The following is a 22,437-nucleotide window of genomic DNA, read 5'->3' as shown; positions in this document are numbered from 1 at the left end:
TATTCTGAAGAATGGGTGCCTTTGGGTTCTTGTGTGGGCCTGCCCTTTCTCCCACCCTGAACCTAAATGAAACTAATCATTACTGGATTCTACCAGTGAAAAGATTCACAACATTTCTGGAAGGCACAGAAAGAGGTTTATTATTTAGCACAAGCATGGGAGAATAAGAACCAAGAGGGCTTCTGCTACTCAGTTCATGTACAAAGGATCAACTGATAAACATTAGCAGGGCCTCCCAAGTGCTAGGAAAAGAAAAGAAACATAATGTAGTTGTATAGTTCCAAGGAGACTCACTGGTACTTCAAGGGCAGCTTGACCTGAAAGTCCAGAAAAATCAATGAACATCTATGCAGCGCTCATCTAAGGATGGTTTATCAAATGCAGCTGGTCCTCGACTTAGAATGTCAAAGCCAGATCAAGCAGATGGGTCAGGGTGAATACCTGGAAAAGATTCACATCTTTTTATTGTAAGCACACCTTAAAGACTTCATAAATTTATGTCTGGTGCTACCTGTCTGTTCACATCATGAAGCCCAGGTGTCCTCTTTGCCTCCACAGAAGGGAAATGATGCATGCACTCTCCAGGCAAAAAACAAAGGAAACCCACACCAGCTCCCTCTGGCATAGAGGGGGACAAAACTGCCACCCTGTTGCCAGATCCTTCCCAAGCCTAAGCTGCCAACAAAAGGCCCTTACGCTTTCAACCAGGAAACATCCCTAGCTCCTTTGAAATCAGAGTGGAGAAAGTTATTGAGGCTGGGGGTTCAGTTGCTGGCTATTCAGGTCCCTTGCATTCAGTGAAATGTGATCATCCCGGAAGCCTGAACCAGAGTGTAGGGAGAAAGTGGGCAGAGTCTTTGCTCACCCCCAGAAGAACTCCAGAGTGCTGTTCTCAGATTTCACAACCTTCTATTCTCCCCCACAAACCACCCCTGTAAGAGAAAGGGGCAACCCTAAATTCAGAATGAAAGAAAGCAGGCACTCTTTTCTACTCACGATGAAACACTGAGCACATTGTCACTTGGCTGTGTCCCATGCTTCAGAGTTAGAGTCAGTGGTTTAAAACCCACTCTGTGAGCACTGGGCCGAGCAAATGTATTATTGGAATGAAAAGCAAAGCAAACCATGAAATGTAACATTTTTGCTGTGACCAAACCATGAAAGTTCTTCTTCAGTCTATTATTATTAATAAACCGATGTAAAAGGATTAAGCTATTTTTCAGAAAAAGTATAGTAGATTGATATCTGTCCCACATATATAAAGATTAAGAATAAAATTGACCTGGGAATTTTTTTTCTGCATTCTCAAGGAATTCTTTTGAGAATTCCATATTAATACTGCTGGTGACATTAGATTAATTTGGCTCCTGTAAAGTTCTACTACATATTCCCTCTCTCTGACATTGGATGAGTTCTTCCAACCAGCAGACCTCTTATTAACCTGTCCTTGACCCCTTCTCAGACCTTCACAGCCCAAGCCTCTTTGCCTATTCCAAGACTCTGACTCCCCACACATGATCCCACCTTCTCCTCGTCTATAACTGAAAGGACAGACATCAGCATTCCTAATCCTTCCCTCCACTCACACTGAGGCCACATCATACCCCCACTGTGGAAGCGCTGTCCTTTCACACTGCCTGGGCTAACCCCTCCAACGGTGCCCTTAACCCGATTCCTTCTTGGGTACTTTACCCCATCAGGAAGCCGCCACCCCTTCCCTCTTCAGTCTCACCCTTTCTACAAACATGCACAAGTACATCCTGGAAAGCCTCCCCTCAAGTCAGAGATTCCTGGGAGTTCTTGCCCTCTACATCTCACTTCAGTTGTTGCCAGTGTTCTTGAAAGTATTATTCATTTATTTACTAAATATTTAGTGAGTTTCTCTCACTTTGTGGCAAGCATTATGCTAGATGTTAGGGATTAAAGAGCAAGCTGAGGTTCTACTTTCTAGTTAATGAAATAAGAATCCCTACCCAAAGAAAAATACAACAAACTATCACTCATGTTAATGTTATTACGAAACAAGGAGCTGTAATAGAGAGTAATCAGAGACTCTACTGAAGACAGGTAGAGACGGCCTCTCCAATGAGGGAGTATTTTGGATAAGACCTGAAGGATGAAAAGGAGCCCTGGGAAGAATGAGGAAAACGGCAATTCCAGCTGAGGGAACAGCTTGTGCAAAGGCCCTGAGGCAGAAAGATCCTGGCTTGTTTGAAGAGCCAAAAGGCCACTGTCGTTAAAGTGCAGTGAGCAAGGGTAAAATCAAAATGATCTTAGGTAGGTGGAGACGGCTTAATTAGTAGCTCAGAATTTATTTTGAATTCAACAGCTAGCCATTGAAGGATTTTTAGATGGAAATAAGAAAATGATACCCCTTGCAGGTATATGAAGAAGGAACTAGAGGAAAGCAAAAGTGAAAGCAGAGAGAGCAATTAAGAGGCTACTATAGCAGCCTGGTCTACCATGGTGGCAGCAAAGACAGAGAAAAGGGGGTGAATTTGCAAAAACCTAAGGAGATTGAATCAACAGGACTTGCTGATAGATTCCGTTGGGGGAGTGAGGGAATTAGGATGATTCTGAAGCTTCTGACATGAGCAAGTGGATAAATTGGTGGAGCTCTTGGTTAAGACAGGAAGGAATATATTTGGTAGAAATAAGAGTTCTGTTTTAGACACATTAAGTTTAAATGACTGTGTGACATCTAAATAGAACTGTCAACTGCAGATATGTGAACTGGGAACTCAGAAAAGTGGCCTGGCCTAGAGGTATAAATTTGGCGTGTTTAGCATAAAAGTGGCATTTAAATCTATGAGAACATTTAAGATCACCTGGAAAGACAGAAAAAGGAGGGGATAGAAAAGAAAGGAAAGTCTAAGAAGAATACAATTTTTAAAAGAAGAAAAAGACTTAGAACAAAACCTTAAAAATCCAGTGTCCAAATGTTGAAAAGGGTAAGAGGAGCCACAGAAAAAGAGCCACCAAGGAATACAAAGAGGAAACCATGGAAGTGAAGAGAAGAGTGCTTCTAGAAAGAGGTGGTCAGCTGAGCTGAATGCTTCTGAAAGGTCTGGCATCATAGAGTTTGTATCCCTCTTTATCATTTCTGCTTCTGAATCAAAGCCCAGGTAAGGTGGCATGACCAGAGCAACCACTTTCTCAGTGATTGCCAGTGACCGCCTATCTCCACCATATTCAGTCTCTTTTCTCAATGCTCATTGTCCTTGTTTTCTTTTTCTCTCTCTCTTTTTTTTTCTTCCAGATGGAGTTTCACTCTTGTTGCCCAGGCTGGAGTGCAATGGTGTGATCTTGGCTCACTGCAACCTCTACATCCTAGGTTCAATCAATTCTCCTGCCTCAGCCTCCTGAGTAGCTGAGATTACAGGCATGCACCACCACACCTGGCTAGTTTTGTATTTTTAGTGGAGACGGAGTTTCACCATGTTGGCCAGGCTGGTCTCAAACTCCTGGCCTCAGGTGATCCACCTGCCTCAGCCTCCCAAAGTGCTGAGATTACAGGCATAAGCCACTGTGCCCAGACTCATTGTCTTTGTTTTCTATTAGGCTGTGACATCAGAGATTACCTGGTCTTTGTGAAACTCTCCATTCTCTATTGAGTTTCCATTTATATAACCCTTTCCCGATTGTTCTACTTTCGAAAAACTTGAAAAACATGATATCCAAAGACATTCTTCTCTGACTTTCCTTTCCCTTCCATTCCTTAAATGTCTGTGTTTCTTGAGGTGTCCCTGGACCCTTTCTGTGTACCTTTTGTAATCTCAGTTATGCACATAGCTTTAACATCACCCTGTTACTGATTCTAAAACCCAAATCTCACGCCAAACCAAATTTCTCTCTCAGGACTCAAGCTCTCATTCTCAGTTTCCTGCTAGACATTTCTGCATTAGTCATACTGACATTTGAAAAACCATTATTTGCGAAACTAAACTCTTCACCTTTGCTCCAAAACCTTCTCTTTTTCATTATAATGCTTTTATTTGTGGTGCAACCATCTTCCCACTTGAAATTTTCAAGTCACTGTTAACTTAGTCTTTCCTTTTACCTCAATCAATAAATTTATTTCTATTGAACTTCCTAAACATTTCTCTTTACTCTCCACTCTCATAGTGTCTTAACCGATCTCTGCACATCTCATTTCTTCCTATTTCAATCTCTCTTGTACATTTGCTGCCATAATTTCAGCTTCTAAAAGCACCACTCTGATCACATTATGTACTTTGCTTACAAAAACCTTCTGTCAGTATTTCTGGGCTGCAAAACAAGAGAGCAGAATCCTTATCCCACCCATAAGGCTTTCATTCCTTTATTCAGTAAATATATATTGAGTGACTACTGTATGCCAATCACTGTGCAAGGTGCTTGGATTCAGCAGTAAGATAAAGTCCCAACCCACATGCAATTTACTTTCTAGTTGGGAAGGCAAACAATAAACAATTTAATCAATATACAATATCATTTCAGGTATTGATACATTCTGTGAATGAAGATGAACAGAATAAGGATTTAGGAAACAGTTGGTAGGGAAGTAGCTTTTTTTGTTGTTGTTGATTTTCGTGGGGTTTTGTTTTGTCTTTATGAGAAAATGACTGTTATTATTATACAGTGTCCCCCAGCAATTATTTTTCCATAAGTTATTGGGGAACAGGTGGTTTTTGGTTACATAAGTTCTTTCACGGTGATTTGTGAGATTTTGTTGCACCCATCACTCAAGCAGTATACACTGCACCCTATTTGTAGTCTTTTATCCCTCACCTCCTTCCCATCCTTTCACCTTGAGTCTCCAAAGTTCATTGTGACATTCTTATGCCTTTGCATCCTCATAGTTTAGCTCCCACCTATGAGTGAGAACATAGGATGTTTGATTTTCCATTCCTGAGTGACTTCACTTAGAATAATAGTCTCCGATCTCATCCAGGTGGCTGCAAATGCCTTAATTCATTCCTCTTTATGGCTGAGTAGTATTCCATCGTGTATTTATATACCACAGTTTCTTTATCCACTCATTGACTGATGGGCATTTGGGTTGGTTCCACGTTTTTGCAATTGTGAATTGTGCTGCTATAAACATGCATGTGCAAGTGTCTTTTTCATATAATGACTTCTTTTCCTCTGGGTATCTAGATACCCAGTAGTGAGATTGCTGGATCAAATGGTAGTTCTACTTTTAGTTCTTTAAGGAATCTCCACACTGTTTTCTATAGTGGTTGTGCTAGTTTACATTCCCACCAGCAGTGTAGATGTGTTCCCTCTTCACCGTATCTCTACCAACATCTACTGTTTCTCCACTTTTTTATTATGGCCATTTTTGCAGGACTAAGGTGGTATCACACTGTGGTTTTGATTTACATTTCCCTGATCATTAGTGATGTTGAGCACTTTTTCATGTGTCTGGGCCATTCATATATCATCTTTTGAGAATTGTCTATTCATGTCCTTAGCCCACTTTTTGATGGGATTGTTTGTTTTTTTCTTGTTGATTTGTTTGAGTTCATTGTAGATTCTGGATATTCGTCCTTTGTCAAATGTATAGATTATGACAATTTTCTCCCACTCTGTGAGTTGTCTGTTTACTCTGCTGACTGTTTCTTTTGCCATGCAAAAGCTCTTTAGCTTAATTAAGTACCAGCAATTTATCTTTGTTTTTATTGCATTTGCTTTCGGGTTCTTGGTCTTGAAATCCTTGCCTAACTCAATGTATAGAAGGGTTTCTCCAATGTTATCTTCGAGAGCTTTTATAGTTTCAGGCTTTATATTTAAGTCCTTAATCCACCTTCAATTGATTCTTGTATGTGGTGAGAAATGAGGATCCAGTTTCATTCTCCTACATGTGGCTAGCCAATTATCCCAGCACCACTTGTTGAAAAGAGTGTCCTTCATTTCTCAAAAGAAGACATTTATACAGCCAACAAAATTATGAAAAAATGCTCATCATCACTGGTCATCAGAGAAATGCAAATCAAAACCACAATGAGATACCATCTCAAGCCAGTTAGAATGGAAATCATTAAACAGTCAGGAAACAACAGATGCTGGAGAGGATGTGGAGAAATAGGAACACTTTTACACCGTTGTGGGAGTGTAAATTAGTTCAACCATTGTGGAAGACAGTGTGGCAATTCCTCAAGGATCTAGAACTAGAAATACCATTTGACCCAGCAATCCCATTACTGGGTATATACCCAAAGGATTATAAATCATTCTACTATAAAGACACATGCACATGTATGTTTATTGCAGCACTGTTCACAGTAGTAAAGTCTTGGAACCAACCCAAATTCCCATCAATGATAGACTGGATAAAGAAAATGTGGCACATATACACCAAGGAATACTATGCAGCCATAAAAAAGGATGAATTCATGTGCTTTGTAGGGACATGGATGAAACTGGAAACCATCATTCTCAACAAAGTAACACAAGAAGAGAAAACCAAACACCACATGTTTTCACTCATAAGTGGGAGTTGAACAATGAGAACACGTGGACACAGAGAGGGGAACATCACACACCAGGGCCTGTCGGGGGGTAGGGGGCTGGGGGAGGGATAGCATTAGGAGAAATACCTAATGTAAATGACGAGGTGATGGGTGCAGCAAACCAATATTGCACATGTATATCTATGTAACAAACCTGCAATTTGTGCACATGTACCCCAGAACTTAAAGTAAAATAAAAAAAAATAAAATTCACTTTAAAAAAAAGAAAAAGAAAAGGGTGTCCTTTCCCCATTTTATGTTTTTGTTTGCTTTGTCGAAGATCAGTTGACTCTAAGTACTTGGGTTTATTTCTGGATTCTCTATTCTGTTCCATTGGTCTATGTGCCTATTTTTATACCAGTATCATGCTGTCTTGGTGACTATGGCCTTGTAGTTTGAAATCACATAATGTAACACCTCCAGGTTTGGTTGGGCTTTTTTGTTTTTGTTGTTGTTGTTGTTTGGTTCCTTGGTTTTTTTGTTTGTTTTATTTGTTTGTTTTGGCTTAGTCCTGCTTTGGCTGTGTGGGCTCTTTTCTGGTTCCATGTGAATTTTATCATTGTTTTTTCTAGTTCTGTGAAGAATGATAGGGTATTTTGATGGAAATTGCACTGAATTTGTAGATTGCTTTTGGAAGTACAGTCATTTTTACAATATTGAGTCTACCCATCCATGAGCATTGGATATGTTTCCATTTGTTTGTGTCATCTATAATTTCTTTCAGCAGTGTTTTGTAGTTTTCCTTGTAGAGGTCTTTCACTTCCTTGGTTAGGTATATTCCTAAGTTTTGTGGATTTTGTTTGTTTGTTTGCTTTTGTTTTGTTTTGTTTTGTTTTTTTGTTCTTGCAGCTATTGTAAAAGGGATTGAGTTCTTGATTTGATTCTCAGCTTGGTCGCTGTTGGTGTATAGAAGAGATACTGATTTGTGTATGTGAATTTTGTATCCAGAAAGTTTGCTGAATTCTTTTACAAGTTCTAGGAGCTTTCTGGAGGACTCTTTAGGGTTTTCTAGGTAAACATTCATATCATCAGCAAACAGCAACAGTTTGACTTCCTCTTTAATGATTTGGATGCCCTTTATTTCTTCCTTTTATCTGATTACTCTGGCAAGGACTTCCAGTATTATGTTGAAGAGGAGTGGTGAGAGTGGGCATCCTTATCTTGTTCCAGTTCTCAGAGGGAATGCTTTCAACTATTCCCCATTCAGTATTATGTTGGCTGTGGGTTTGTAACAGATGACTTTTATTACTATTATTACATTGTTAGATTATGACATTTTATTGTCATAGATGTCCTTTGTGTACCAGTTTTGTTGAGAGTTTTAATGATAAAGAATGCTAGATTTTGTCGAATGCTTTTTCTGCATCTATTGAGATGATCATGTGATTTTGGTTTTTAATTCTGTTTATGTGGTGTATCACATTTATTAATTTGCATATGTTAAACTATCCCTGCATCCCTGGTATGAAACCCATTTGATCATGGTGGATTATCTTTTTGATATATTGCTAGATTCAGTTAGCTAGTATTTTGTTAACAATTTTAGCATCTATGTTCATCAGGGATATTGGTCTGTAGTTTTCTTTTTTGAATATGTCCTTTCCTGGTTTTGGTATTAGGGTGATACTGGCTTCATAGAATGAATTAGGGAGGGTTCCTTCTTTATCTCGTGGAATAGTGTCAATAGGACTCATACCAATTCTTCTTTGAATGTCTAGTAGAATTCTGCTGTGAATCCGTCTGGTCCTGGACTTTTTTTGTTGGTAATTTTTTAACTACCATTTCAATCTCGTTGCTTGTTATTGGTCGTTGAGGGTATCTAATTCTTCCTGATTTAAACTAGGAGGGTTGTATTTTTCCAGAAATTTATCTATCTCTTCTAGATTTTCTAGTTTATGTGCGTAATGGTGTTCATAGTAGCCTTGAATGATCTTTTGTATTTCTGTGGTGTCAGTTGTTTTATCTCCCATTTCATTTCTTCTTGAGCTAATTTGGATTTTCTCTTCTTTTCATGGTTAATCTTGCTAACGGTTTATCAATTTTATTCATTTTTAAAGAACCAGCTTTTTGTTTCATTTATCTTTTGTATTTTGTTTGTTTGTTTCAAATTCATTTGGTTCTGCTCTGATTGTGGTTATTTCCTTTCTTCTGCTGGGTCTGGGTTTGGTTTGTTCTTGTTTCTCTAGTTCCTTAAGGTGTGACCTTAGATTGTCTGTCTGCACTCTTTCAGACTTTTTGATGTAGGCATTTATGGCTATAAACTTTCCTCTTAGCATCGCCTTTGCTGTGTCCCAGAGATCTTGATATGTTGTGTCATTGTTGCCACTCAATTCAAAGAATTTTTCAATTTCCATCTTGATTTCATTTTTGACCCAATGATCTTTCTTTATTTTTTGAGCAGGTTATTTAATTTCCATGTATTTGCATGGTTTCGAAGGTTCGTTTTGGAGTTGATTTTCAGTTTTATTCCACTGTGGTCTGAGAGGGTGCTTGATATAATTTCAATTTTCTTAAATTTATTGAGGCTCGTTTTGTGGCCTGTCATATGGTTTATCTTGGAGAAAGTTCCATGTGCTGTTGAATAGAATGTATATTCTGTGGTTGTTGGATGGAATGTTCTATATATATCTGTTAAGTCCATTTGTTCCAAGGTGTAGTTTAAATCCATTGTTTCTTTGTTGACCTTCAGTCTTGATTACCTGTCTAGTGCTGTCAGTGGAGTATTGAAGTCTCCCACTATTATTATGTTGCTGTCCATCTCATTTCTGAGATCTATTAGTAATTGTTTTATACATTTGATAGCTCCAGTGTTAGGTGCATACACATTTAGGATTGTGATATTTTCCTTTGACTAGGCCTTTTATCATTATATAATGCCCTCTTTGTCTTTTTTAACTGCTTTTGCTTTAAAGTTTGTTTTGTCTGTTATAAGAATAGCTACTCCCGCTTGCTTTTGGTGTTCATATTCCAAAAATGTCTTTTTTCCACACCTTTACTTTAAGTTTGTGCGACTCCTTATGTGTTAGGTGAGTCTCTTGAAGGTAGCAGGTAGTTGATTGGTGAATTCTTATCAATTCTGCAATTCTATATCTTTTAAGTGGAACATTTAAGCCATTTACATTCAACGTTAGTGTTGAGATGTGAGGTACCATTCCATTCATTATGCTATTTGTTGCCTGTATACCTTGGTTTTTTGTTTTTTGTTTTTGTTTTTTAAATTGTATTTTTGTTTTATAGGTCCTGTGAGATTTATGCTTAAAAGAGGTTCTGTTTTGACGTGTTTCCATGATTTGTTTCAAGATTTAGAGCTCCTTTTAGCAGTCTTGTAGTGATGGCTTTGTAGTGGCAAATTCTCTCAGAATTTGTTTGTCTGAAAAAGACTGTATCTTTCCTTCATATATGAAGCATAGTTTTGCTGGATACAAAATTCTTGGCTGGTAATTGTTTTGTTTGAGGAGGCTGAAGATAGGGCCCCAGTCCCTTCTAGCTTACAGGGTTTCTGCTGAGAAATCTGCTGTTAATCTAATAGGTTTTTATTTATAGGTTACCGGGTACCTTTGTCTCACTGCTCTTAAAATTCTTTCCTTCATCTTAACTTTAGATTACCTGATGACAATGTGCCTAGGTGATTATCTTTTTGCAATGAATTTCCCAGGTGTTCTTTGTGCTTCCTGTATTTGGAGGTCTAGGTTTCTAGCAATGCTGGGGAAGTTTTCCTCTGTTATTCCCTGAAATACGTTTTCCAAACTTTTAGATTTCTCTTCTTCCTCAAGAACACTGATTATTCTTAGCTTTGGTCATCTAATATAATCCCAGACTTCTTGGAGGCTGTGTTCGTATTTTTTTATTCTTTTTTCTTTGTCTTTATGGAGTGGGTTAATTGAAAGACCTTGACTAAGAGTTCTGAACTTCTTTCTTCTACTTGTTCAATTCTATTGCTGAGACTTTCCAGAGCATTTTGCATTCTATAAGTGTGTCCAAAGTTTCCTGAAGTTTTGACTCTTTTTTATTTATGCTATCTATTTCCTTGAATATTTCCCTCTTCACTTCTTGTATCATTTTTTGTATTTCCTTAAATCGGGCTTCACATGTTTCTGTTGTCTCCCTGATTAGCCTAATAATTAACCTCCTGAATTCTTTTTCAGGCAAATCAGGGATTTCTTCTTGGTTTGGGTCCATTGCTGGTGAGCTAGTGTGATTTTTTGGTAGTTGTAAGGAACTTTGTTTTGTCATATTACCAGAATCGGTTTCTGGTTCCTTCTCATTTGGGTAGGCTCTGTCAGAGGGAAGGTCTAGGGCTGAAGGCTGTTGTTCAGATTCTTTTGTCCCATGGGGTGTTCCCTTGATGTAGTACTCTCCCCCTATTCCTATGGATGTGGCTTCCTTAGAGCTGAGCTGTAGTGATTGTTATCTATCTTGTGGATCTAGCCACCCAACAAGTCTTCCAGACTCTGGGCTGGCACTGGGGGTTGTCTGCACAGAGTCCTGTGATGTGAACCATCTGTGGGTTTCTCAGCCGTGGATACTAGCACAGTATTTAGGGTGTCTCCCAGGTCCTTCAGGAGCAACTGCTTCCTTCAGGGGGTCTGTGGGTCCTCTCTATTTTTGTTTTAAAGGCAGACTTTGTAATAGGGCACACAAGTGGGCAAGTTATAGTTGTATACTCATAAGCAAACTGTTTAAATTATCTGAATCCAAGTTTCCTCATATGATCACAAGATGAGGTCCCACAACAGGTCGTCTGCAAGCTGAGGAGCAAGGAAGCCAGTCTGAGTCCCAAAACCCCAAAAGTAGGGAAGCCGACAGTGCAGCCTTCAGTCTGTGGTCAAAGATCCAAGAGTCCCAAAATTGAAGAACTTAGAGTCCAGTGTTCGAGGACAGGAGGCATCCAGGATGGGAGAAAGATGTAGGCTGGAAGACTAAGCCAGTCTTGGGAAGTGGCTTAAATTAGGTGATCTGGGATGGTTTTCTGTGGAGCTGACATTTCAGCAGGTACCTGAATGCAAACCTGGAAGTAAGAGAAATTCAGAAAGAGAAAAGCAAAGGCAAAGGTCCTTAGGCCAAAAAAAAAAAGAGCTTGGTGTGCTGATGAATAGCAAGGCAGGAGGGGCAGAAGCAGAATGAGAGAGAGCGTGGTAGAAGACCATGTTGGAGAAGTTAGCTGAGGTCAATCATGAAGAACCCTGCAGGCCATGGAGAAGAGCTGGGACTTTGTTCTAAGAGATGTGGGGAATGCCTGGAGCAGTTTGATCATAGGAGAGGCATGATATTCAAAGACATTCCCTGGCCTAGCTTTAGCATATCTAGTTAACCTTCTGTTTACTAATCCTTTACTTTTCTTTCATTGTAAATTGAGAAATTATAGTTGTATGTATTTATGGGGTAGAAAGTGATGCTATGATTTATGAATACAATGTGGAATCATTACATCATGCTAATTAACATGTCCACCACTTCAAATACATATCGATTTTTGTGGTGTGGCTGGGTGCAGTGACTCACTCCTATAATCTCAGCGTTTTCGGAGGCCAAGGCAGGGGGATCATTTGAGGTCAAGTGTTCGAGACCAGCCTGGCCAACATGGTGAAACCCTGTCTCTACTAGAAATACAAAAAATTAGCTGGGTGTGGTGGTGCATGCCTGTAATCCCAGCTACTCAAGAGGCTGAAACAGGAGAATCACTTGAACCTGCGAGGCGGAGGTTGCAGTAAGCTGAGATTGCCCCACTGCACTCCAGTCTGGGTGACAGAGAGACTCAGTCTCAGAAAAAAAAAAATGTGGTAAGAGCATTTGAAATTTAGTCTTAGTAATTTTGAAATGCACAATACACTTATTACTAACTGTATTCACCACACTGTGCAATAGATCTCATATATATATATATATATACACACACATACACATATTGTTCCTGTTTAACTGGGGCTTTGTGTCCTTTGACCATCATCTCCCCATTCCCCCAACCCCCAGCCTCTGGTAACCAGCATACTACTGTCTTCTACCATGGGTTTCATTGTTTCAGATTCCACATGTAGTGAAAACATGCAGTATTTACCTTTCTGTGCCTGGTTTATTGCAGATAATCTCATTAGATACAGAAACATCATTTGACCAAATTTTATTTCATAATAAAAATCCTCAACAAATTAGGTACAGAAGGAATGTACCTCAACACAATAAAAAGCATATATTAGAGGGCAATAGCTAACATTATACTCCACAGTGAAAAATTGAAATCCTTTCCTCTAAGATCCAGAACAAAATAAGGATGCCCACTTGAGCAAGATCTAGTGCTGTGCTGGCTTCAGGTCTAACCCAGTGCAGTCTCAGTGATGGTGGCCACAAGGCTGCTTGTGTCGCCCCTCACCAAGCTCCAGGCACCTCAGCACAGAGAAAGAGAGACTCATTTGTTTGGGAGAATGTAAGGGAAGAGAACAAGAGTCTTTGCCCAGTAATCCAGAGAATTGTTTCAGATCTTATTCAAGACCACCAAGGTGATACCTCTACAAGTCTATAAGAACCATAGCATTACTGGGCTTGGGGTACCCCTTAATGCAGAAATGGCTGCAGTGACCAAAAACTTAGATCATAATACTGAAGTCCCTTCAAATACCAGGAAAGCCTTCCCAAGGAGGATGGCTACAAACAAGCCCAGATTACAAAGACTACAATAAATACCTAACTCTTCAATGCCCAGACACTAACAAACACCACAACCTCAAGATCATCTAGGAAAACATGAGACACTCAACATAACACAAAGAAAGAATTCAGAATTTTATCAGATAGATTTAACAAATAAATTGAAATAATTAAAAAGAATCAAGCAGAAAATATGGAGGTCAAAAATGCAACTGACATACTGAAGAATCATCAGAGTCCCTTAATAGCAGAATTGATCAAGCAGAAGAAAGAACTAGTGAGCATGAAGACAGGCTATTTGAAAATACATGTCAGCAGAGACAAAAGATAAAAGAATAAAAAAGAAAGAAATGCCCAAAATATCTATAAAATAGCTTCAAAGGGGCAAATCTAAGTTATTGGCCTTAAAAAGTAAGGAGAGAGAGAGAGAGAGAAAGTTTATTCAAACGGATAATAACAGAATTTCCCAAACCTGGAGAAAGATATCAATATTCAAGTAAAAGAAGGCTATAGAATACCAAACAGATTTAACCTCAAAGCATTTACTAATAAACTGGCAAAGGTCAAGGATAAAGAAAATATTTTAAAAGCAGCAAAAGAAGAGAAATAAATAACATACAATGGAGCTCCAATACATCTGGCAGCAGACTTTTCAGTGGAAACCTTATAGGCCAGGAAAGAGTGGCATGGCATATTTAAAGTGCTGAAGGGAAAAAATATTTTATCCTCGAATAGTATATCTGGCAAAAATAGCCTTCATGAAGGAGAAATAAAGACTTTCCTAGACAAACAAAAACTGAGGCATTTCATCAACACCAGACTTGTCCTACAAGAAATGCTAAAGTGATTTCTTTAGTTTGAAAGAAAAAAAGGCATTAAGGAACAATAAGAAACCATCTGAGGGTAGAAAACTCACTGGTAATAGTAAGTACACAGAAAAACAGCATATCATAGCACTATAATTGTGCTAATTATATTTTAAGTAGAAAGACAAAAAGATGAACTTATCAAAAATAATAACTACAACAACTTTTCAAGATATATACAGCATAATAAGATAAAGTAGAAACAACAAAAAGTTTAAAAGTGGGATGACAAAGTTAAAATGTAGCATTTTCATTAATTTTCTTTTTGCTTATTTGTTTATGCAATCAGAGTTAAGTTGTCATCAGTTTAAAATAATAGGTTATAAGGTATTATTTGCAAGCCTCATAGCAACCTAAAATCAAAAAAGCATACAATGGATACACACAAAAAAATAAAAAGCAAGAAACTAAATCATACCACCAGAGAAAATCACTTTCACTGAAAGGAAGACAAGAAGGAAAGAAAGAAGCAAGAGAAGACCACAAAACAACTAGAAAACAAATAACAAAATGGCAGGAGTAAGTCCTTACTTATCCATAATAACACTGAATATAAATGGATTAAACTCTCCAATCAAAAGACACAGGATTGAATGGATTCAACAGATTAAAATTAAATTTTAAAAAGCAAAACCCAATGATCTGTTGACTACAAGAAACATACTTCGTCTATAAAGACTCACATAGATCAAAAATAAAGGGATAAAAAAAGATATCCCATGCAAATGGAAACCAAAAAAGAGCAGGAGTAGCTACACTTACATCAGACAGAATAGGTTTCAAGACAAAAGCTATCAAAAGAGACAAGGAAGGTCATTATACAATGATAAAGGAATCAATTCAGCAAGAGGATATAACAACTGTAAATATATATGCACCCAACACTGGAGCACCCAGATATATAAAGCAAATATTATTAGAGCTACAGAGAGAGACATACCCCAAGACAATAATAGCTGGAAACGTCAACACCCAACTTTCATCATTGGACAGATCATCCAGACAGAAAATCAACAAAGAAACATCAAACTTAATCTGCACAATAGACCAAATGGACCTAATAAATATTTATAGAACATTTCATCCAACAGCTGCAGAATACTCCAAACACTTCTCCTAAGCACATGGATTATTCTCAAGGATAGATCGGGATAGGCCATATGTTAGGCCACAAAACAAGTACTTAAGACATTCAAAAAATCGAAATAATATCAAGTATCTTCTCTGACCACAATTGAATTAAACTAAAAATCAGTAACAAGAGAAAATTTGGAAACTATACAAACACAGGTAAATTAAACAATATGCTCCTGAATGACCAATGGGTCAATGAAGAGATTAAGGAGCAAATTGAAAAATTTCTTGAAACAAACGATAATGGAAACACAACCTATAACAAAACCAATGGGATACAGCAAAAGGAGTACTAAAAGGGAAGTTTATAACTAAAAGTGCTTATATCAAAAAAGAAGAAAAACTTCAAATAAACAACCTATTATGCAACCTACAAGAGCAAGAGCAAACCAAACCCAAAGTTAGTAGGAGAAAGGAAATAAAGATCAGAGCAGAAATAAATGAAATTGAAACAAAGAAAATACAAAAGATAAACAAGGCCAGGCATGGTGGCTCACGCCTGTAATCCCAGCACTTTGGGAGGCTGAGGCAGGTGGATCATGAGGTCAGGAGACTGAGACCATCCTGGCTAACACGATGAAACACTGTCTCTACTAAAAAATACAAAAAAAATAGCTGGGCGTGGTGGCAGGTGCCTGTAGTCCCAGCTACTCGGGAAGCTGAGGCAGGAGAATGGTGTGAACCCAGGAGGCAGAGCTTGCAGTGAGCCGAGATCACAACACTGCACTCCAACCTGGGCAACAGAGTGAGACTCTGTCTCAAAAAAAAAAAAAAAAAAAAAAAAAAAAAGATAAACAAAAGAAAAAGTTGTTTTTTGAAAAGATAAACAAAAATGACAAACTTAGCCAGACTAAGAAAAAAGGAGAGAAGACCCAAATAAATAAAATCAGAGATGAAAAAGGAGACATTAAAACTGATACTACAGAAATTCAAAGGATCATTAGAGGCTACTGTGAGAAACTATATACCAATAAATTGGAAAACCTAGAAGAAATGGATAAATTCCTACATACATACAACCTACCAACATTGAACCATGAAGAAATCCAAAACCTGAACAGACCAATAACAAGTAATGAGATTGAAGCCATAATAAAAATTCTCCCAGCAAAGAAAAACCTGAAACCTGATGGCTTTACTGTTGAATTCTACCAAACAATGAAAGAAGAACTAATACCAATCCTGCTCAAACTATTCCAAAAAGTAGAGGAGGAACAAATATTTCTAAACTCATTCTATGAGGCCTGTGTTACCCTAATACCAAAACCAGACAAAAATGCATTTGAAAAAGGAAACTACAGGCCACCATCCCCAATGAACATTGATGGAAAAATCCTCGACAAAATACTAGCAAACCGAATTCAACAACACATTAAAAAGATCATCCGTCATGACCAAGTGAGATTTATCCCAGGGATGCAAGGATGGTTCTTCCTATATTTAGAACACAACAAAGATGCTCATTTTCACCACTGTTATTCAACATAGTACTGAAAGTCCTAGCTACAGCAATCAGAGAGGAGAGAAACAAAGAGCATCCAAATTGGGAAGGCAGAAGTCAAGTTATGCTTGTTTGCAGATGATATGATCTTATATTTGGAAAAACCTAAAGTCCCCATCAAAAAACTATTAGAACTGATAAACAAGTTCAGTCGAGTTGCAGAATACAAAATCAAATACAAAAATGAGTAGCATTTCTATATGCCAACTGCAAATAATCTGAAAAAGAAATTGAGAAAATAATCCCATTTACAATAGCTACAAATAAAATTAAATACCTAGGAATTAACCAAAGAAGTGAAAGATCTCTACAAAGAAAACTATGAAACACTGATGAAGGATATTAAAGAGGATACAAAAAAATGGAAAGATATTTCATGTTCATGGATTAGAATAGCCGTTATTGTTAGAATTTCCATCTTTCTCAAAGCAATGTACAAATTCAGAGCAATTCCTATCAAAAATACCAATGACATTCTTCACATAAATAGATAAAAACAGTCCTAAAATTTATATGGAACCAGAAAATACCCAGAAGAGCCAAAGCTATCCTAAGCAAAAAGAGAAAAACTGGAGAAATCACATTACCTGACTTCAAATTATACTACAGAGATATAGGAACCAAAACAATGGTACTGGCATAAAAACACATATAGACCAATGGAACAGAAGAGAGAAACCAGAAACAAATCTGTACATCCACAGTGAACTCGTTTTTGACAAAAGTACCAAGAACATGCAATGAGGAAAGGACAGTCTCTTCAATAAAAGGTGCTGGAAAAACTGGATATCCATATGCAGAAGAATAAAATTAGACCCCTATCCCTTGCCATATGGAAAAAAATCAAATCAAAATGGGATTAAAGAGTTAAATCTAAGACCTCAATCTATGAAACTACTACAAGAAAACATGAGGGAAATTCTCCAGGGCAAGGATTTCTTGAGTAATATCCCACAAGCACAGTCAACCAAGGCAGAAATGAACAAATGGGATCACATCACATGAAAAAGCTTCTTCACAGCAAAGGAAACAATCAACAAAATGAAGAGACAACCCACAGAATGGGAGAAAATATTTGCAAATTATCCATCTGACAAGGGATTAATAACCAGAATATATAAGGAGCTCTCACGACTGTATAGGAAAAAATAAAATAATCCAATTTTAAAATGGGCAAAAAATCTAAATAGATATCTCTCAAAAGAGGACATTACAAACTATAAACAGGCATATGAAAAGGTGCTCAATATAATTAATCATCAGAGATATGCAAATCAAACTGCAATGAGATATCCTCTCACTCCAGTAAAAATGGATTTTATCCAAAAGACAGGCAATAACAAATGCTGGCAAGGATTTGGAGAAAAAGGAACCATTGTACACTGTTGGTGGGAATGTAAATTAGTATAAATTAGCCACTATGGAGAAGAAGTTGGAGGTTTCTCATAAAGCTAAAAATAGAGCTACCATATGATCCAGCAATCCCACAGCTGGGTATATTCCCAAAAGAAAGGAAATCAGTATATCAAAGAGATATCTGCACTCTCATGTTTATTGCAGCACTATTCACAGTGGCCAAGATTTGGAAGTAACCCAAGCATCCATCAATAGACAGATAAAGAAAATGTGGCATATATACACAATGGAGTACTATTCAGCCGTTAAAAAGAATGAGAACCTGTCATTTGCAGCAACATGGATGCAAGTGGAGTTCATTTTGTTGAGTGAAATAAGCCAGGTACAGAAAGACAAACTTCACATCGTCTCATTTATTTGTGGAAGCTAAAAATTAACAGTTAAGGATTAAGAAAATGTGGCACATGTACACCATGGAATACTATGCAGCCATAAAACAGGATGAGTTAATGTCCTTTGTAGGGACATGGATGAAGCTGGAAACCATCATTCTGAGCAAACTATCGCAAGGACAGAAAACCAAACACCACATGTTCTCACTCATAGGTGGGAATTGAACAATGAGAACACTTGGACACAGGATGGGGAACATCACACACCGGGCCCTGTCATGGGGTGGGGGGAGGGGGGAGGGATAGCATTAGGAGATATACCTAATGTAGATGACGAGTTAATGGGTGCAGCACACCAACATGGCATATGTATACATATGTAACAAACCTGCACGTTGTGCACATGTACCCTAGAACTTAAAGTATAATAATTAAAAAAAAATTAACAGTTAAATTCACAAAGATAGATAGTAGAATGATGGTTACCAGAGCATGAGAAGGGTAGTGGAGAGAGTGAGCAGAGAGGGAAGCGGAGATGATTAATGGATACCAAAAAAAAAACAGAAAGAGTGAATAACATCTAGTATTTGAAAGTACAACAGTGTGACTGTAGTCAGTAATAATTTAATTGTACATTTTAAAATAATTAAGAGCATAATTGGATTATTTGTAACACAAAGGATAAATGCTTGAGGTGACAGATACCTCATTTACCCTGATATCATTATGACATATCGCATGCCTGTATCAAAATATCCCATATAACTCATAAATATATATACCTACTGTGTACCCACAAAAATTAAAAATTATTAATAAATTATTAGTTTGATTAAAAAAAAAAAACAAGGATGCCCACTTTTGCCACTTCTATTCAATATAGTAGTGGAAGTCTTTGCCAGAGCAGTTAGACAAGAGAAAGAAATAAAAGGCATCCAAATAAGAAAGGAAGAAAGGAAATTGTTGCTGTTTGCAACAATTCCAGAAAAAAACTGCTAGAACTGATAAATTCAGTACAGTTACAGGATGCAAAATCAACACCGCAAAAATCACTAGCATTTCTATACACTAACAACAAACTTTCCAAAAAAGAAATCAAGAGAACAATCCCATTTACAGCAGCTACAAAAATTAAAATACTTAGGAATAAATTTAACCAAGGAGCTGAAAGAACTGTACACAGTAGTCTATAAAATATCAATAAAATAAATTGAAGAAGTCACTAATCCTTTTTAAATCCACCATGCCCCAGTCCAGCTGAACAACTTGTACTTTTCAGAATCTACTCCATGTGTTCTCACTGCTCTGCAGCTAGCCACTTCTTTCACCTCCCTAGATCACCTTCTTTATCATTTCTGCTTCTCGAAATGTTACCCCTCTTTCAAAGCCCAGGTATGATGACATCTCCCTAGTAAAGCGCCCTCAACACCTCAAGTTTATAATAACTAATCTCTTCCTTGAATTCCCATAGCAGGCTATTTGTACCTCCATTATGATACCGCTCTCATCCTGTTTCGTATTTTAATTATTCGTGTGTGGCATGTTTCTCTTATTAGGCCATAAATATCTTAGGACAAGAACTATGCCCTCATTTTTGTTCCACTACAAATCTTAACACATACCTTGCACACACCAGACCTTCAGGAAATGCCTGCCAAGGTAACGAAGGGACAGCCTAAATTAACATAAATTATTATTTTGTGCACTGATCCAGTCCTAAATCCATAGTGCTATCATTTCTGTATCACTGATGGTTATCCACTTACTTAAATAACCTTTCTTTGAATACACTTAGAAAAGACGGAAAACTGTGTTATAAGGGAGGAACAAGTATGTAGGTTATTCTTTTCCTTAAACAAAGAGAAGTTCTGTCATGCGTCATGGAAAATTAAAGCACAGTAATAAAAAGCACCAACAAGATTTGTTGAATAATGATTTAGTGGAAACGTTGCTTGCCTCCTGTTCATAGGTCCTAACTTTCCTCTCAAGTACTTAAGCTGCACATTCTATTTATTTTGTTTCTAGATTACATTGACAACTATTGGCTATGGAGACAAAACTCCCCTAACTTGGCTGGGAAGATTGCTTTCTGCAGGCTTTGCACTCCTTGGCATTTCTTTCTTTGCACTTCCTGCCGTGAGTATCTTTGCACCAATAAAGCAGCATAAATTAGGTCTTAGAGACTTATTAGAGTGAGCTCTCACAAATTGGTATGCTTGGGAACATATCTGTATCATTTACAAATATAATTTTTCCGATATAATGTTGACTTTTCTAAATATATCTACTTGGATAATTTATAAAATATGGTCTTCCCTTGGAGACACTTAATCTGAGACTTTATTTAATATAGGCTCATACTTTGTGACCAAATAATAATTCAGAAGGCTCACTTCTTAGGCAACATGCTACTAAGACATTTAAAATATTTGCAAAGATTTAAAGCTATCTTCTTTTAAAACTGATCCTTCCAATTTGGTTTATAATGTGTGCTACTTAAGAGACAGATGTGCACAATGGAGTATTTTTCTCTTCAGATCCATATGAGTGAAAAGCATATATGACCTTAAATGGTGTTAAACATGTCAGATGATTTATTCATTGTGTCATCATCATTGATTTTTTTAATGAGCAGTTTCTGTATCTTATCAGAATAAAAGACACATTTATCTGCCCCCAAACTTCTGATTATTTTCTCCTTAGTGAATGAAGCCTGCCTTTCTGATAATTTTATTCTCTTGTGTCTTTAAAGGCAGCTGTTCAAAATATTACAGTTTGCCCCCATTTCCAAGTTTCTTGCTTTTGTTCACTCCACCTGGGGTGGGGAAGGAGGAGCCAATAAAAAGGAGGGTTAAGGCGGTGGCAGCAGGAGTGCTTAAGGAAAATAGCTCCAGTCTTGCTCCAGACACAGCTCAAGCTGTGCCAACCAGAAACCCCAGAGCACCTCTCCAAAGCTCTTTTAGGTCGTAGGGCTTCTCCTCTGCCTATTAATGAATGCAGAGAACACCCTTGACCCACCAGTGCCGAACTTGAGATTCACCAGATGGTTCTGCCCCAGAACACTCAAAATCACAGAAAAGAGACTAAAAAGGCCATGCATATGCTTGGGTACTAGACCTCAGTTTGAATACATCTTTGTCACTTTCTAACTATATGACTGCTTTAGTTTACTAGGGCTGCCTTAACAAGTACCACAGACTGGGTGACTTAAACAATAGAAAGGTATTGTCTCACAGTTCCCAAGGCTGGACGTCCAAAATCAAAGCACTGAGAAGCCACGAGAGCCATGAGAGAAAGATCTGTTCCAGGCCTCTCTTCTTGGCTTATAGATGGTCCTTCTTCCTGTGTCTTCATGTCATCTGTGTCCAAATTTCGACTTCCTAGAAGAACACCAGTCATATTGGATTAGGGTCCATCCTAATGACCTCGTTTTAACTTGATTACCTCTGTAAGGACCCTATTTTCAAACAAGGTCACATTCTGAGGTCATGGGGATTAGGACTTCAACATATGAATTTTGGAAGGACACAATTCAGCCTGAACAGTGACCCTGAATAAGTTTCTTTTTTAATAGAATGGAGGAAGAATTATCGAGCCCAGAGAAATTTTGTGCAGACCAATGTAATAATGTAAGTCAAGTGCTTGTCATGAAGAGAACTCTCAATAAATGTTACCTCCCTTTGCCTGTAAGCATCTAGAAATACATGTTTCCTGGGACAAAATGATGAAATCAAGGAGAATTTGAAAAAAAATCTTACATATCCAAGGCAACTTCATCTGGCAACCTCAACAATTCAGAACAGAGAAGAGATTCACTCAATAATCAGATTCCCTACAGGAAAATACCTTTAGAAACAATACAACAGTCTTGGGTTTTTTCCCAAAATAATGGCACAAAATAATTGCAGCTTTTGTGTTTATATTTGTCCTGAGGCCACATGCAGAGCAACCTCTATGATTCAGTGAAAAACTATGAACAAGGAGGTAGGCAACCTCTGGGCTGTTGAAATAGACAACAGTCTATGTTCTGTCCTCATAGGAGAGCCACTTGA

General features: G+C 37.8%; 1 protein-coding gene across 9 annotated transcripts in view; it reads left to right on the top strand.

Moving 5' to 3' along the window:
* The window catches only part of KCNQ5 (potassium voltage-gated channel subfamily Q member 5), a 616,433-nt gene that overhangs the window by 501,105 nt on the left and 92,891 nt on the right, over positions 1 to 22,437 (top strand). For 7 of the 9 annotated variants that reach the window (XM_055256378.2, XM_055256370.2, XM_063629851.1 and 4 more), the window contains exon 6: positions 20,411 to 20,521. The exons of the other annotated variants lie outside the window; for them this stretch is intronic. In XM_055256378.2, coding sequence (XP_055112353.2) covers positions 20,411 to 20,521 — 111 coding nt within the window. The remainder of the gene's footprint in view (positions 1 to 20,410; positions 20,522 to 22,437) is intronic. 9 annotated transcript variants of the gene reach the window in all.

This window comes from Symphalangus syndactylus, chromosome 2, assembly GCF_028878055.3.
Source record: "Symphalangus syndactylus isolate Jambi chromosome 2, NHGRI_mSymSyn1-v2.1_pri, whole genome shotgun sequence".
NCBI lineage: Eukaryota > Metazoa > Chordata > Mammalia > Primates > Hylobatidae > Symphalangus > Symphalangus syndactylus.
This window is presented reverse-complemented; position numbering and strand designations above follow the sequence as displayed.